This window comes from Lactuca sativa, chromosome 2, assembly GCF_002870075.4.
Source record: "Lactuca sativa cultivar Salinas chromosome 2, Lsat_Salinas_v11, whole genome shotgun sequence".
Taxonomy (NCBI): Eukaryota; Viridiplantae; Streptophyta; class Magnoliopsida; order Asterales; family Asteraceae; genus Lactuca; species Lactuca sativa.
The window spans coordinates 19,763,908-19,780,241 of record NC_056624.2 but is presented as its reverse complement, the minus strand read 5'-3'; the positions used below and the strand labels follow the sequence as shown (position 1 = coordinate 19,780,241).

At 32.2% G+C, this 16,334-nt stretch overlaps 3 protein-coding genes across 3 annotated transcripts; all 3 read left to right on the top strand.

The window, feature by feature from the left end:
• Positions 1–273: 273 nt before the first annotated feature.
• On the top strand, positions 274–3,492 carry LOC111917453 (uncharacterized). The gene is made up of 6 exons (XM_023913142.3): positions 274–658; positions 1,343–1,477; positions 1,587–1,662; positions 1,922–2,016; positions 2,425–2,592; positions 3,178–3,492. The coding sequence occupies exons 1-6, from the start codon at positions 331–333 to the stop codon at positions 3,345–3,347; spliced, it is 972 nt and encodes a 323-aa protein (XP_023768910.1). The 5' UTR covers positions 274–330; the 3' UTR covers positions 3,348–3,492.
• Positions 3,493–4,221: 729 nt separating this feature from the next.
• On the top strand, positions 4,222–8,042 carry LOC111917451 (protein FREE1). Its single transcript, XM_023913141.3, has 4 exons — positions 4,222–5,056; positions 6,099–6,185; positions 6,614–6,754; positions 6,931–8,042. The coding sequence occupies exons 1-4, from the start codon at positions 4,325–4,327 to the stop codon at positions 7,837–7,839; spliced, it is 1,869 nt and encodes a 622-aa protein (XP_023768909.1). The 5' UTR covers positions 4,222–4,324; the 3' UTR covers positions 7,840–8,042.
• A 3,553-nt stretch (positions 8,043–11,595) lies between these two features.
• Positions 11,596–15,923, top strand: LOC111917454 (protein FREE1). The gene is made up of 10 exons (XM_023913143.3): positions 11,596–12,651; positions 13,135–13,221; positions 13,322–13,453; positions 13,681–13,812; positions 14,726–14,791; positions 14,880–14,990; positions 15,081–15,176; positions 15,310–15,343; positions 15,460–15,530; positions 15,628–15,923. Exons 1-10 carry the CDS (start codon positions 11,737–11,739, stop codon positions 15,703–15,705), a joined length of 1,722 nt encoding a protein of 573 aa, XP_023768911.1. The 5' UTR covers positions 11,596–11,736; the 3' UTR covers positions 15,706–15,923.
• Positions 15,924–16,334: the final 411 nt, after the last annotated feature.

The window sequence follows — 16,334 nt, the reverse complement described above, 5'->3', positions numbered from 1 at the left end:
TTCCGTCTCAATTATTTAACATTTTGGTCGATTTAACGAAAAATCATTTTTTTTTATTTTAACAGGAAATGATAGATTATTTGAATTTTCAAAAATAATGAAACTTTTTTGCTATTTTTTTTAAGACTTTATAAAAGAATTTCTCAAAAATAATGAGAATTTTCTGTATAAATCCCTAAAAAACAAAACAAAATAAATAAATAAATAATTAAATAAAACCGGTAAATAAAAAAATTCCACCAAAGGGTTTAAAATGGCGGAGTGCATTGTTGTCCGTCTCCTCATCGCTACTAAAACCCTGACTTTCTAGAACGGTCATTTACATCTTCAATGGCAACAACGATGAGAAAACTCAGCCGACTCGCTACCACGGCCCGTGCGGCGGCGTCCTTCTCTGCCTCCGCTACCTCTCGCCGCGCGATAGATTTTGAAACGACTTTGTATGGTAGCCGGTGTAGCACTTATTCCAACGCACACCACTCTCACTGCTTTTCAACGCTCGATAAGGCCATCGGCGGGAACATTTCCTATTCCTCGATCGCCTCAGCTGCTCGAGAGCTCCACGAGAAAGATCTACCGCACTCTAATACGAATTACGCCCCTAAAGACGTCGTTCTTTACCAATACCAAGCTTGCCCTTTCTGCAACAAGGTTAAAGGTGATGATGATCCCTGTTTTGTACCTAATGACATATTATGCTCCTGTTTTATGTATTTGTTACAGGTTAATGACATATTTGAGTGTTTAAAGTGTTTGTTTGCTTCTGTTGACGATGACAAAATTTGTGCTATGCATTGAACTTTTTTCCTAAACCAAAAGACGAACATTCATGATCGATTTGTTGTATTTAAGTGTAGCGTACTGCAGTAAATATTGTAATTCATATCAATTTATAGGTGTTTTTATACTATATGGCACAAATCAAAACTCATCTCTTTGTTCAGGGGATTAAGGACTATTTCATGATATTTATTTCTGTAGGCTGTAGCTTACAGCTTGTATTTGATATTCAATAAAGAGTATCCCCTCTCTTTCCTTCCCTCCTTAACTCGAGAACACACTTATATTCCTTTCATTCCTTAAAAAAAAATGCAAGAACACACATTTCCTTCCCCTTCCCTCCCTTTTTCCTTCCCTGTGTAAACTCTAGAACAGGGGAAAAAGTTTTATTGGGAGTGATCGAGTATAAGACGCTCATTCCTTTTGTTCTTGTTTTATCATCATGATGTTAATATAATTTTCAATGATATAATTTAGTCTCAAAGACATAAATTGTTATGTCTGTGATGTGTTCCATCACATTTCTTGGTTTACTTAGCTGGATATTCTCTGATTTTTATAGCATTCCTTGAATATCATGATATTCCATACAAAATTGTGGAAGTCAATCCCATCAACAAAAAGGAAATCAAATGGTCTGATTACAAGAAGGTGCCAATATTGATGGTAGATGGTGAACAAATGGTTGACTCTACAGGTTTAAAATCTTGTCTCTATTAGCTACATAGCTAAAGTTTTTCTGCTTGTTTACAATCCTTTTTTCTTGTTAAATAATTCTTGAAGACAATATTGTTTGATGTTGACAGATATCATTGACAAAATGTTTCAAAGAATGCATCCTGACTCTGTCTCTGAGGATGAGGAAACTCAGAAGTGGCGTGGGTATGACCTTTTTTTTACATTTTTACTTTATACTCTTTAATTTTGTTGGAATCAAGGAATGAGAGGAATTGTCTATTTTGTTTTGTCTAATGTAATTGAATGAACATTTGCAATGTAACCCATTTTCATTTATTGTAATGAGAACTTGTGTATTACATTGTATTACATGTGATAATGGAATGTAATGACTCATTCCATTCCATTGCCTATTCCATTCCATTCATTTAATCCTTAAAATGACTAAAACATTTTATTGTAGGTGGGTGGACAATCACTTGGTGCATGTATTATCACCAAATATATACAGAAGTCCCTCTGAAGCTCTTGAATCATTTGATTACATCACTAACCATGGTAATATTTTGGATCTTTATAAAATATGTTGATCAAGCTTTTAGATTCTTTTATTTTATTTACATTTAGATTAAATTACAGAAATGGTCCCTGTAGTATAGTAGAGATTGCAACTTTAATCTATAGCTTTACATGGGCAATCCTCATGGTTTCATTTTGTTGCATGTTTGGTCCTTATCACTTTAGCTTTAAATGCTTATAAAAAGACCATTTTACCCTTCTTTTGTCTTTTCAGAAAAAAATTGTTGAATGAATCTCGTAATTCTTATATGATGATTTTGGAACTTCGATATATAGAATAGAAGCAGACACAAATACACAATTAAATCTTCTTTTTTTCTTTAATATTATTTACTTTCCAAATTGAAATAATAACAAATAATATTATAAATTATTTTTCTATTTCAGGTAATTTCAGCTTCACTGAAAGGCTAGTAGCAAAGTATGCTGGAGCTGCAGCTATGTATTTTGTATCAAAAAAACTCAAGAAAAGACATAATATATCTGATGAACGTAAAGCTTTGTATGAAGCTTCAGAAGCATGGGTGGATGCTTTGAATGGAAGACAATATCTTGGTATGTACAAATTTCTCTAATTTTTACATTTTGTTATTTTATATTATCTCACTGAAAATAATATGAAACTAGAGTAAATTACATGAATGGTCCTTATGGTTTGGGGTAATTTGCATGTTTGGTCCCTAACTTATTTTTTTAACTCGGAAGGTCCTTAGAGTTTGTTTTTGTTGCGTGCTTGGCCCTGTCTTTCCTAAAAAGACTATTTTGCCCTTGATTTTTTAATTTATTTAAATACGGTGGGGTAGGTAAGGTAAGGTAAGGTGTGGTGGAAGTGTTGTTGGGGGTGTGTTTATTTAAATAAATTAAAAAATCAAGGGCAAAATAGTTTTTTTAGGAAAGACAGGGCCAAGCACACAACAAAAACAAACTGTAAGGACCTTCCGAGTTAAAAAAATAAGATAGGGACCAAACTTGCAAATTACCCCAAACCATATGGACCATTCGTGTAACAAAAACAAACAATAGGGACCTTTCGAGTTAAAAAAGTAAGTTAGGGATCAAATGCGCAAATTACCCTAAACCATAGGGACCATTCATGTAATTTACTCTTGTAAATTTACATATGTTTTTGATAATATGCAGGAGGTTTAGAACCAAATTTGGGTGATCTTGCTGTATTTGGTGTTTTGAGACCAATTCGCTACTTAAAATCAGGAAAAGATATGGTGGAGAATACACGTATTGGGGAATGGTTTACTAGAATGGAGAATGAAATGAAGCCTCATCGTGACACAAGTTTTCAAGAAGCATAAATAGCTTTATATCTTTTTTAACTTGTTTTTCAATGTTTTATAAATGAGAAAAATAAAGGTAACAGTTTTGAAGATGATGGGAAATTAATAATGGTTATATTTGTATTGCTTAATAAGTTATAACATAGTTATGATATGTTAATGATATCGTTATCATCATCATTGGAAATAACACTAGAAGAAAACGTGTACTCATTTTCCCTTTATGGCTGGATATTTCTTACTACCCTTTGGACATATATGAGCCTAATTAGTTTATCTTTTTATTTAAAAAAAAAAACTTATAATAACGATAAGGTTTTTTTTTTTCTTTTCGTCCTATGCATTGAGGATATTTAGGATTGGAAAAATTTTCAATTTTTTAGGAAAATTTTTCAAGAAAAATGGAATTTTTGAAAATGTGTTTGGTTCATATATTTTTCCAAATTTTTCTAAGAAAATGAAAATTTTCAGTTTTCCAAATTGTATGTAAAGTAGAAAAGTGATTTTACAGTTTTTCAAATTTTTAAGATGGAACTTGAAAATACTGTTTTCTGAAAACATTTTCTTAAAAAATAAAAACAATTTTCTATAACCAAATGCACCCTTAAATTCTCAAGACCGGCCCTGAGTGTATTGAACCAGGTTTCATGTTAATGGCTTTATGGATTTATAGAGTGCTTGCCTTGTTAAGAGTATGTTTATTTATAACTAAACCTTTTTCTATAGAAAACTCTTTCGGGTTGTGTGGATGCGTAACAAAAACAAATAGTAGAGATCTTTCGAGTTAAAAAATTTAGTTAGGGACCAAATGTGCAAATTACTACAAATCATAGGGACCATTCGTGTAATTTACTCTATTTTTTATCTAAAATTTTAATTTAAAAAAAAAAATCCCAAACAACCCCCTCAATTTCCGGGATCGATCGTGTTTAACTCGGAAAGAAAACCTGTTCATCGATCATCAATCAATCAATCGCCAACCACCGGCAACCACAATGCAACCAGGCGATCACACCTCCACCACTCCGTATCATCGCAATTACCCTCAAAACCCTAAACCTAATCCCATCACCACCGATCACCACCATCCTCCGGTAACTTACGCCTCCGCCAACACCACTACTTACCATCCTCCAACCACCGAATACTATCCTCCTTACCCTCAACAGAATCCCGATCATCTCTCTCCTACTGACCCTTCTTACGATCCTCCCTCTCCAAACCCTAATCCACAACCCCCAATTCTCCCCAAAGTTGAAGCATCGCATACTCCGTATCGATCTCAACAGCCTTATAATCCACCTTATGATCATCACCAGACGCATCCCACTTACCCATCTCCACCGGCGTCTTCGATTCCTCAAAATCGCATCCCTTTGAGCCACAGTTCAAGCGTTCAGTACTCATCGTCTCTGTATAATAATGCACCTTCGGTTCCGAGTCAGGTCCAGGGTCCCGTATATGAGAGTCCATACGAGACAGGTTATGATCGTAATTACGGTAGGAGCTCATCGGATTTAAGGGTCGGGGGTGGGAGTGTTGATTATCATGGGAAGCGACCGGATGTGGGGATGTCTAGGTTTGAATCAAGCGGTGGGTATGGTGAAGGTGTTAATGATATACCAATGGCTGATACAAGGGAAGGTGTTAAGGGTGGGGTAAAGAAGTTCAGGGTGAAGTTGTTGGCTGAAAGTGGCAACCAGATCACCATGGATGTTCTTTGCCAGGTATGGTGAAACAAACCACTTTTTGTATTTTTTTGGCTGATTAATCTTTCTGCTGGTTAGTATGTATGTTTTTCTATGATGTTTTTCTTAGAGAAATTCTATCCATCATGCATTATACTTTGTCATTGTTAGTCCTCATCTGCATTTAATATGTTTATCTGCCTTCTGGTGATGATTGATTAAGAATTGATCTACATTCTGGCATGCAGTTTGCATAATCATTAAATTTTGTTCCTTTAGAGTTCTAGAGAGTAGCTGAAATAACAGTAGAGGGTGCAATTCAGATATGAAAATAAAAGGGGTCCAACACATATTAGAACTGTTAATATAGTTCTTATAATAGTTTGTTTGTGGTCATTCCTTTAAGATCACTTTTTTTTGTCAGACTAATAGTAAAGACAGATTGCACATAAAAGAAACGATCCTTCTTAAATTCTTATTTTAAGAAACATACTCTTAAACTCAAGTACTCAACATTTATGTGCATACATGATAAGTTTATAATCAAATTCCAGACCTTGTCACTTCATATAGGAATTGACTTAATATTTGTATTATACTTTTATAATCACATCAATTACATCATGTAATATCCTCAAATTTGATCCAAACTCCAATGGTTGAGTCCTAATTAACATTATAAAGTGAATTGTAGTGTGATATATGGTATGTTACAATGATGACTCTATTGAAATTAACAAAATATTTTGTTATTAATCTTCATCTTTGACTTTATATGGATCATTGGTTGTGCAGATATACACAAACATTTCATGTGAAATAAAAATTTAATATAATTTTGAACTCAATTAACATTGGGAATATGATTTAACTATGTGGTATTGAACTATTGATTTCATGTCATGTCATAATAGGCATTGATTCCTGTTGTAAGTTGTAACATGCAGTTGTATTAATTGTGTTTCTGGATTATGTTATAGCATTTTTTCTTTTCATTTTTTTAGTCTTGTATATGATATAATGCCACCTTATTTCCTCATCTATTTCATAGTGAATCTAAATCCCTTGTTTCTTTTCTCAGATTGGATCGGATGATATCCAAATTCTTGATCCATCTACCAATCAGACTTTGAGAATATATCCTCTTGATACAGTAACAAGATGTGAAGTATGTTCCTTCATCATCCTTTTCCTTTACGTCTAAATGCAAGAAATAACAATATACTTTTATTTATTTATCATTACCTCATCATCTTTTTTTCTTTTTATTACACATTATGCTTTTGATTTTTATCCTATTAAGGCATTGTATTTTGAAAATCTACTCTACTGTAGCATTGTACTTTCAATGTTTTTCTTATTTGGACATTATGATTTGAAAAATCTACCCAATTATTGCAATGAAAATTGTTATGTATTTGGTTAACAAGACTATAATGGGTAGATCTTTTAAAGCATACCGATGTAATAAGTAGAAATAAAAGTAGAATACTATAAAAAACACATCAGTTAAATTACGTTGCTATTTCTTCTATTTACTGATTACCCTTTTATTTATTTGTTACAATATAACTTTTTTCTTTATGTATTTTGTAGGTGTACGACTCATCTACCTTTGCATTTTGGTCGAAGAGTTCTTTAGACATTGAGCCAAAGTGTATAAGGATGCAATCCAATAGTTACATTACAAAAACATTATTGGACATTTTTACAACAACCACTCAAGCAACCACCCAGGTTAGATATTCAATATTGTAGATTAAAAAAATCATTTTTTTTAATTATCTTTAAACTTTTTTCATAAAGCCCTTCTTATGTGAGAAATATAAATGTTTCTTAAAGAAACAAAAGGGTTATTAGTAATTAAAGGATTAAATATCGAAAATACTAAATTAAACCTTGCTATATTGTAGATGACAAACTCAAATGTTTCCACACACCAAACTTTATCCCTCCGTTCCATCCTAGACAAAGAAAAACTGAGTGGTCTTAATTTCCTCGATTGGTTTAGAAATATGAGAATTGTTCTCAGAAGCGAAAAGAAAGATTATATCCTTGACGGACCAATCCCAGAAGAACCACCACCCAATGCTTCTAAGGCCATAAAAGATACCTGGGCGAAACATAACGATGATTCGAATGAGGTGGCTTGCATCATGCTTGCATGTATGGTACCTGAACTTCAAAAAACATTTGAGTTTCATACAGCGTTCGATATGATCGAACAATTGAAACTGATGTTTCAAGTTCAGGCTAAGCAAGAGCGTTTTGCAACCATGAACGAATTCATTGGTTGCAAAATGACTGAAGGTTCTTCTGTGAGTGCACATGTTCTCAAAATGAAAGCTTACGTTGAGCAGCTTTCTCGCCTTGGATTCTCTATCCGTGATGAGCTTGCAATTGATGTGATCCTTGGCTCACTGCCTAAATCGTTTAGTCAGTTCGTGTTGAATTACAACAAGAACAATTGGGAAAAATCTATCTCTGAATTGCATTCGATGCTGAAAACTGTAGAGGCAAACATGAAGAAATCTAGACCTCAAGTTTTGATGGTCCGTGAAGGGAAAATCACAAAGAATGTCAAAACCGGTAATGTGATCGGAAAGGGAAAAGCCTTTGAGAAAGGCAAAGAGAAGTTCAAGGTTAAAGGCAAGGCACCTACCTCTAAACCTATAGCAAAAACAAAGCCTCATGCAGACGCTGACTGTTTTCATTGCAATCAAAAGGGACACTGGAAACGCAATTGTCCCCTTTACCTAGAGGAAATTAAGAAGAACAAGGCCAACGCGATTGGTACCTCAGGGATTAAGGAAGAGAGTTGAGATTTGACAATTTGGAGTTGCATGTAAGAATTAGAAAATGGTGTTAAATGACATGCATCTTATTTTGAATAGTTGTTATTTAGCTAATCTAACTAGAAACATTCTCAGTTTTCTTTCTGGTTGTATGTTTCCGTATTTAATTTGATTTTTGTTATGGAAATTGATGTGTAATTTATATGCTTGCTAGGTTATAAACTTGTATACATGACTGACCAATTAAAATAATTTAGATAATAAGAAATATTTATTATTTGTTCATAAAATTGCGAAAACGTTTTTGTACATAACATCTCAAATGGTATTAAAATGTAAAAAAAAAAGTTTTTTAATTCATGATTAATGAGAATGTTATAGTGTATAATAAAAGATTAAAATTTGATAGACCGAAGATAACAATAATCATACATGATATTGACCAATTAAAATAACTTAGATAATAAGAAATATTTATTATTTATTCATAAAATTGCGAAAACGTTTTTGTACATAACATCTCAAATGGTATTAAAATGTAATTTTTTTAATTCATAATTAATGAGAATGTTATAATGTATAATAAAAGATTAAAATTTGATAGACCGAAGATAATAATAATCATACATGATACCACCATCTAGATATTATATATTATAAAAAAAAATTTATAACGAATAAGGTAATCTAATAAAGTTATTAAAACTTAATAAATTAGAGATAAAAATCCCAACAAAAATATAATAGAGTTATATGTATGTAAAAAATAAAAAATAAACTCAACTAAAAAAATAAGGAATACATAGTAATAAAGAAATGATGTTCTAAGTGATAAAACATATCCCTTAAACATAAAAGTGTATTAAATCATGTTATAGTTATCTATCTTATGAGTTTTTGGTTTCATTAAGTAGTTTATATTGGAAGCATATTATATTTCTTTTAATAATTAACCCTTAAATCTTAGAAGTTGCCATTTAAGGAACCATTTAATAAAATGATCATCACTTGTGTTTTATACAAAAATGAACACCAATTTCAAAGTATAGAGACATGGCAATACTCTTCATATCACTTTTTGTATGGTTCATATCTTAAAAAATAAGCAATAAGTCGAAATCCATAATGTTTTTTATCCATTTCTTTTAAAGTATCTTCAAAATTTTTTTTGGTAGCAAACAAATATCATAATGCAAATTGGAAAGTTAGGTTGAAAGATATTTTAAAGTATTTTGTTTAAAAATAAAAAATTGACAAAAAGACATGTATTAAGGATATAGATATGTAGGATAATTTTACAATATAAATAAAAATTGGTGGTCATTTTGTTTGAACATAAAAAAATATAATCATGTTAAAAATCTTTCTTAATTTTCTTTTTTTATGATTTTTTCGAAGTTTATGGTTTGTTGATTTATATTGCAATCTTGGTAATATTTAGAAAAATATCAGACAATTTATGTGTTTATATGACATTAGACTTGAACTTGGAAAATATATCAATATCTCTTATCAACTTAAATACATAAAATAATGGCATGCAACAAATAATCATTAAAACTGTTTGAACAGTGAATCAATCACATAAAATTCATTAACAGGAGGTTGAAAGTGTGGAATAAAGAGGTTAAAAGTAAGGAAATCTCTAGAAAAAAAAAAGATTTTGGATCTTATAAAGGAGATTGAAAAGAAGATGGAGACTGCTAAGGTTTCTAATACCGAAAAACATACTAGGTTGAGTTACTTACAAGAGCTGCAACAAATTGAAAGATTGGAAAGTATGAATCTTTTTTCAGAAAGCTAAAATGTGGAAGGTGATGAAAATACTAATGGTGCAACTAGTTGCGGAAAAATTGATCGCTTTCCGAAATTTTTTTTCCAAGAAAAATGAGATGTTTCAAAACGCGTTTAGTTTCTTTGAACATACACCCACTCCTACCTCTACCTATCCCCACCTTAACACCCACAACCCACCTACCCACACCCACCCACTCCCAAGCCCACCCCCACAAACACACACAAATACACATACCCATACCTTAACCACCACCCCCACAAACACACACACACACACACACCCAACACCATTACCACAATCACCGACCTATCATCACCACCACCACCACGACTACCCCATCACCAGTATCACCACCATCGTCGCTATCATCGACATCACCACTGCCCCCACCCCATCCTACCACCGTTACTGTTTTCTAAAAATAAAAACCGATAGAAATATATACATCTAAACGTTTTTTTTCTAATTTTTTAAAACTGAAAATGTAAAATGAATAAGTTTTAACTAAATGCGTTTTCTAAATTTTCCAATGAAAACTGAAAACAAAAAACTAAAACTAAAAAGGGAAAACGAAAAACGGAAAATGAAAACTGTTTTTCTGTAACTAAACGCAACCTAAGGTTGCATTTAGTTACGGATAAATTGGTCGTTTTTCGGAAAAAATTTCCAAGAAAAATGAGAATACGCCGTGCGTACCTTGTGTACGCCCAACGTACTCGGGCCAAGTCTACTAACAATAAGAAGTTTAATGCAAGAATTTTACTTGGCAAATCCAGACGTTACAGTTACACTTGCACTATTTTACATCTCATTCATGTTATAAAACTCCTTCACAAAAAGTCTTGATGTGTTGCGTAATCCAAGATTATGCATGGCATAATCTACTTAACAGATTTCATACTTAACCAAATTTCTCATTTTATCCTTATAACCAATATCACAAAATCCAACTTGATTAAATAAATTATTGTGATTAGTTTGACAATTTCTAAGTATCGTTTTAACATATAACAAGGTATTACTCTACTTAATGATTAACATTTTATATCTTTTGCCACTTTTGACAAAATATTCCTTTCGCATTAAAATTCAATACAACATTTTTCATTCAAATTTTAAGGGATGCTACAATTACTCGCTTACAATACTTATACTTCATGCTAATGAAATGGAACCGAAGGCGGAAGACCAACAAATCGTCGCAGTAGCCATCATAGTTTCCTCCTTCCTCAATACATGTTTCAATGGTCTCAATGCTTTATTTGGCTACTCTCAAGTTTCTTTTATAATTCATCGATTTTGATTGTAAGAGTGATTAGGTAATGAATTTAAAGGAGGTGGTGATTTTAACCAAAATAAAGGTCAAAACATTGTATGATTTCAAAATCTATCATTGAAAATCACATTGAGAAAAGTATTGATCAAATTCGATAAGGACAGGTTCAAGTTTCAAATTGAAGACAATTATATTTATATGATGTTGATGAAATTATGTCATATTCATCGAAAAATTGTCTACATAACACACAAATTTGGGTTGGATTCAATTGTTATTTGATTTGGTTTGGAGATGTGCCTTGTAGGTATCTCACTCCATATCTTTGGTTGTTGTCTAACCCATGGTTATAATATATAACCATAGGTTAGACAACAACCAAAGATATGGAGTGAGATATCTACAAGGCACATCTCCAAACCAAGTCAAATAACAATTGTTGGCCTCTATGGTTAGTGTTCCAATCAATAGATTGTTCTCATAATGCAAACATTATTTCTGAGTGATCCTGCTGTTGGATTGAAGGATCTGGAGGGCTAATCCATGCATTTCATAAACACCATTTCACAAAGCAAAACCATAAAAACTCATTTAAAAAAAACCGAAGAAGGACCAAATATGTGAATTTAGGCAAATCATAGGACCAAATGTGTATCTACTCTTCTCGTAATGTCTTTTTTCTTCTTTATTATTATTATAATATTATATTTTTCAATTTGTCTTTGGACACATCATCTTGCGTTACTTCTTCCTCAATTTCCTGGATCGATCATCGTTTACCTCGAGAAGAAAACCCTCTTCATCATTAATCATTCATCAATCAATCAATCGGCAACCACCGGCAACCACCATGCAACAAGGCGATTACACCTCCACCACTCCGTATTATCACAATTATCCTCAAAACCCAAACCCTAATCCCATCACCACCGATCTCCACCATCCTCCGGTAACTTACGCCTCCGCACCTCCCTTCACCAACACCACTACTTACCATCCTCCAACCTCCGATTACTATCCTCCTTACCCTCAACAGAATCCCGATCCTCTCCCTCCTACTGCTCCTTCTTACGCTCCTCCTCCTCCAAACCCTAATCAACAACCCTCAAGTTTCCCCCAATTCGAAGCGTCGCATACTCCTTATCAATCTCAACAGCCTTATAATCCACCTTATGATCATCATCAGACGCCTCCCACTTACCCATCTCCACCGGCGTCTTCGATTCCTCACAATCCTATCCCTCTGAACCACAGTTCAAGCTTTCAGTACTCCTCGTCTCTGTATAATAATCCACCGTCGGTTCCTAGTCAGGTCCCGGGTCCCGTATACGAGAGTCCGTTTGAGTCTGGTTATGGTGGTAATTACGGTAGGAGCTCATCGGATCTAGGGGCCGGAGGTGGGAGTGTTGATTATTATGGGAAGCGACCGGATGTGGGGATGTCTAGGTTTGAATCAAGCGGTGGGTATGGAGGTGATGGGTATGGTGAAGGTGTTTATGCTTATCAAGGGGGTAAGGTCGAGCCCTATGGTTCTAGGGGTACTGCGCCAAAGTCTTCTACCTGGAAAGAACAGGTGATTTTTGATGATTTTGGGCGTCCTATTGGTTTACCTGGTAAGGACTCTCCATCCGTATCGTCTCCAAAGATTGTGAAGGCTGTACCAAAGGCTGAGACACGGGAAGATGTTAAGGGTGGGGTACAGAAGTTCAGGGTGAAATTGTTGGCTGAAAGTGGTGGCCAGAGCACCATGGATGTTCTTTGCCAGGTATGGTGGAGCTACCTTTTGTACTTTTTTGCTGATTAATCTTTGTGCTGGATAGTATGTATGTTTGTCTTTGATGGTTTTTTTGTAGAGAAGTTTTATGCATTGTGTCATTTTACTATGTCTTATTATGTTAGATTGTTAGTCCTCATCTACATTCAATATGTTTATCTGCCTTTTGCTGTTGATTGATTCAGAATTGATCTACATTCTGGCATGCAGTTTGGATAATCGTTAAATTTTCTTTCTTTAGAGCTCTATAGAGTAGCTGATTACAGTAGCAAGTCCAATCCATAAATGAAAATAATAGGGGTCCAAAAAAAACGTATTAGAACTGTTAATATAGTCACTAATTTTGATCTTAAATGATAAGTTTATAATCAAACAACAGATTCTTGTCATAACATGCATTAGTACATGATTCTTTTACCTTTTTTCCTCATCTATTTCATGGTGATTCTCAATCCCTTATTTCTTTTTTCTCAGATTGGATTGGATGGTATTCGAATGCTTGATCCATCTACAAGTCGAACTTTAAGAATATATCCACTTGATACAGTAACAAGATGTGAAGTATGTTCTTTCCTCATCCTTTTCCTTTTCTTTATGTTTGTAACTTTTCCATCTGTTACAATAAAACTTTTTCTTTTTTTTCTTTATGTGTGTTTTGTAGGTGTATGACTCATCCACCTTTGCATTTTGGTCAAAGAGTTCTGTAGACATTGAGCCAAGGCGTATAAGGCTTCAATCCAATAGTTACACTACAAACACATTATTGGACACTGTTACAGCAGCAACCATTCAGGTTTAATCTTACAAACTAAAAAAAAATAATTTTTTTATTATCTTTCAACTTTTTTCACAAAACCCTTCTGCCTATGTGAGAAATATTATCTGTTTTTCACAATTGTAGAGAGTAGAGACTCTTGTTCTTTCTTGAAATTCTTGCTTTATGTTATAGAGTTGAGTGCTTGTGTTCTTGAATCTAGTTTTAGTTTTACATTCTTAATTTTTTTTTTTAAAAAATTGTAGGTGAAGGAGATGGGAGGAAGGAGCAGGCCTGCTGATGCTGTTAAAGTGAATGATCAGTCATCTGAAAAGAAAAAGGGTTTGGGTGATTGGATGAATATAATTAAACCTCCAAATGAGGAGAAAGATCATTGGGTAAGCATTTTTTTAAAATAAAATCTGTATAACTTTTATTATTTTTGTGTATTATAATTTATACAACATGCTACCTTTTCATTTATGTCTCTTGCTACATTGTACTATGAAAAATCTAACATAAGTATAGTGTTCTACTTTCACTTTTTTATTTTTTTCTTATTAGGATATCAAACTATGTTTAATCTACCCAGTTATAGCATTTTATATAAGGTTAATCTCAAAGAAGGCCTTATATTTTGTGTTTTTTCTGCATTAAACCTCAAATTTCTTTTTTGCCTGAAAAAAACCTTACATTTACTTCCTAAAAAACCCTTCAGGTTTGTATTTTTTTCCGAAAAACACCTCAATCTTCTAAATGCTTTCAAATAAACGCTCAACTATTTTATTTTTTCTCGAAAAAACCCTCGCATTTTACAGTTTTTTCGAAAAAAATGACTAAAAGGGCTAGATTGGAAAAAATAAAAAATACAAGGTCTTTTCAAGCAAAAAATAAATTTGAGGTTTAATCTGGAAAAAACACTAAACATAAGGTCTTATTTGAGATTAACACTTTTACTCACATTGTTTTTCTTTTTAGGATATTATATATTGAAAAATCTGCCCAATTATGTAAGTGAAAATTGCTTTATATTTTAGTGTGACATTGTGATAATAGAAATGAATGAAAGTAATAATAATATAACAAATCAATGAAACTAAATTGCTATTTTCTTTTATTTAGGCAGTGCATTGTATTTTTCATATCTTTTATATTCTATGAAAATTTATCCAATTATAGCAATGAAATTTCCTTTTTGTTAAATGAAACTACATTGTTATTTCTTAGTATCATGATAGAAATAGTATTGAAACTATAAATATTAAAAAATATTATTTAAGATAAATGATGAATATAAAAAAACTTTTGTAGGTACCTGATGAAGCTGTTACAAAGTGTACTGGTTGTGGAACAGACTTTAGTGCTTTTAATAGGAAGGTTAGTGGAATCCTATTCCATTAATTTCTTAATCTTTTTTTAAATATATATTTTATTTTAATTTTTTTATTTCTTGATTTTTTTATAGCATCATTGTCGAAACTGTGGAGATATATTTTGTGACAAATGTACCCATGGAAGAGTTGCTCTTACATCAGAAGAAAATGCCCCTCAAGTTCGTGTCTGTGATCGTTGCATGGTATGTATGCATTTTGTCTTTATAAATAAATTCTGATATATTTTTTTTTAATCTCTTTTTGGAAATTTATAAATTTTTATTTTTTTTTAGTTGGAGGTTACTCACCGTTTGAGCAGTGCAAAAGAATCCGCTGCAAGCCGATCATCTGGATTGCATAGTCATGAAGATCTTGCAAAGAAACTTCAGGTGAATTAATTTTATTATTTTTTAAATATCTTTATTTATTTATTTTTGATATATATATATATATATATATATATATATATATATATATATATATATATATATACATAAAATTAAATTTTACAATTTCATACAGGAGGAGTTGGAAAGAAATCACAAATCATCATCAGGTATAATATTATTATGATCCAGTAGCATCTCTATAATAAATCATGTTCTTTCTTTCCGAAAATACCCCTACAAATTAAAGCATAAGAAGGGCATTCACGTCTTTTTACATATACAGTTTCCAAGTTTGAAGGGTCAAACAGGCGGATGAAAGAAGTTGCATGTCCCACCTGTACAGTCCATTTACAGGTTAAAAACAAATATCCATTTATTTATTTTCTTTTTCTGGTTAAAATTTATATGAATATTTTTATATTAAAAAAAGGTAAAAAATAATATAATACAGGTTCAAGTTCCTAGCTCAGGATCCGAGACCATAGAATGTGGAGTTTGCCAGCATCCGTTTCTTGTAAGTGCACGTTGACATGGTCAATGGGTATGGGGGATTGTTCATTTTATTTTTATTTTTATTTTTTATGGGGTTTAATCATATAATTCATTGTGACTAGTAAGAGTATTATATTAAGGCTTTAAGTAACTTGGATTTGTTTGGGTTTGTGGGGTTTGGTTTCTCGAAATATAATTCTAACTTTTGTTTGTAAATTTGTTCTATGAAATAAGTGTTTTGTGTTTGTGTAAAAACGGTAGATTGGGCTTTCTCTATTGAGTTGCATATCGTGTGATGGGAACAATTCGACAAATTCAATTAAATAGACAAAAATAATATAAAATAGTTAAAAAGAAAATTCGTCAAGTGAGTGGTGATGGACAGTGTGTTGTGGCGCTATACTTTGTATTAAATAAACAAATAAAAATATTGTTTTGTAGATTAGTTGTGTAATTTATATATGGGATGATGACTTAAAAGGATAATATATATTTAAATAAACACATTTAGTCTTCCTGATTGGAAAAAATGATTTTAATAAGGTGATATAATTATCATTTTGTTTACATTTAATTCTTAACATATATTTTTTTTTGTATATTTGGTCCTTAATATTTTTTTATTGCAAATTAAGTCTTTGTTTATGTATACATTCAATATTTATA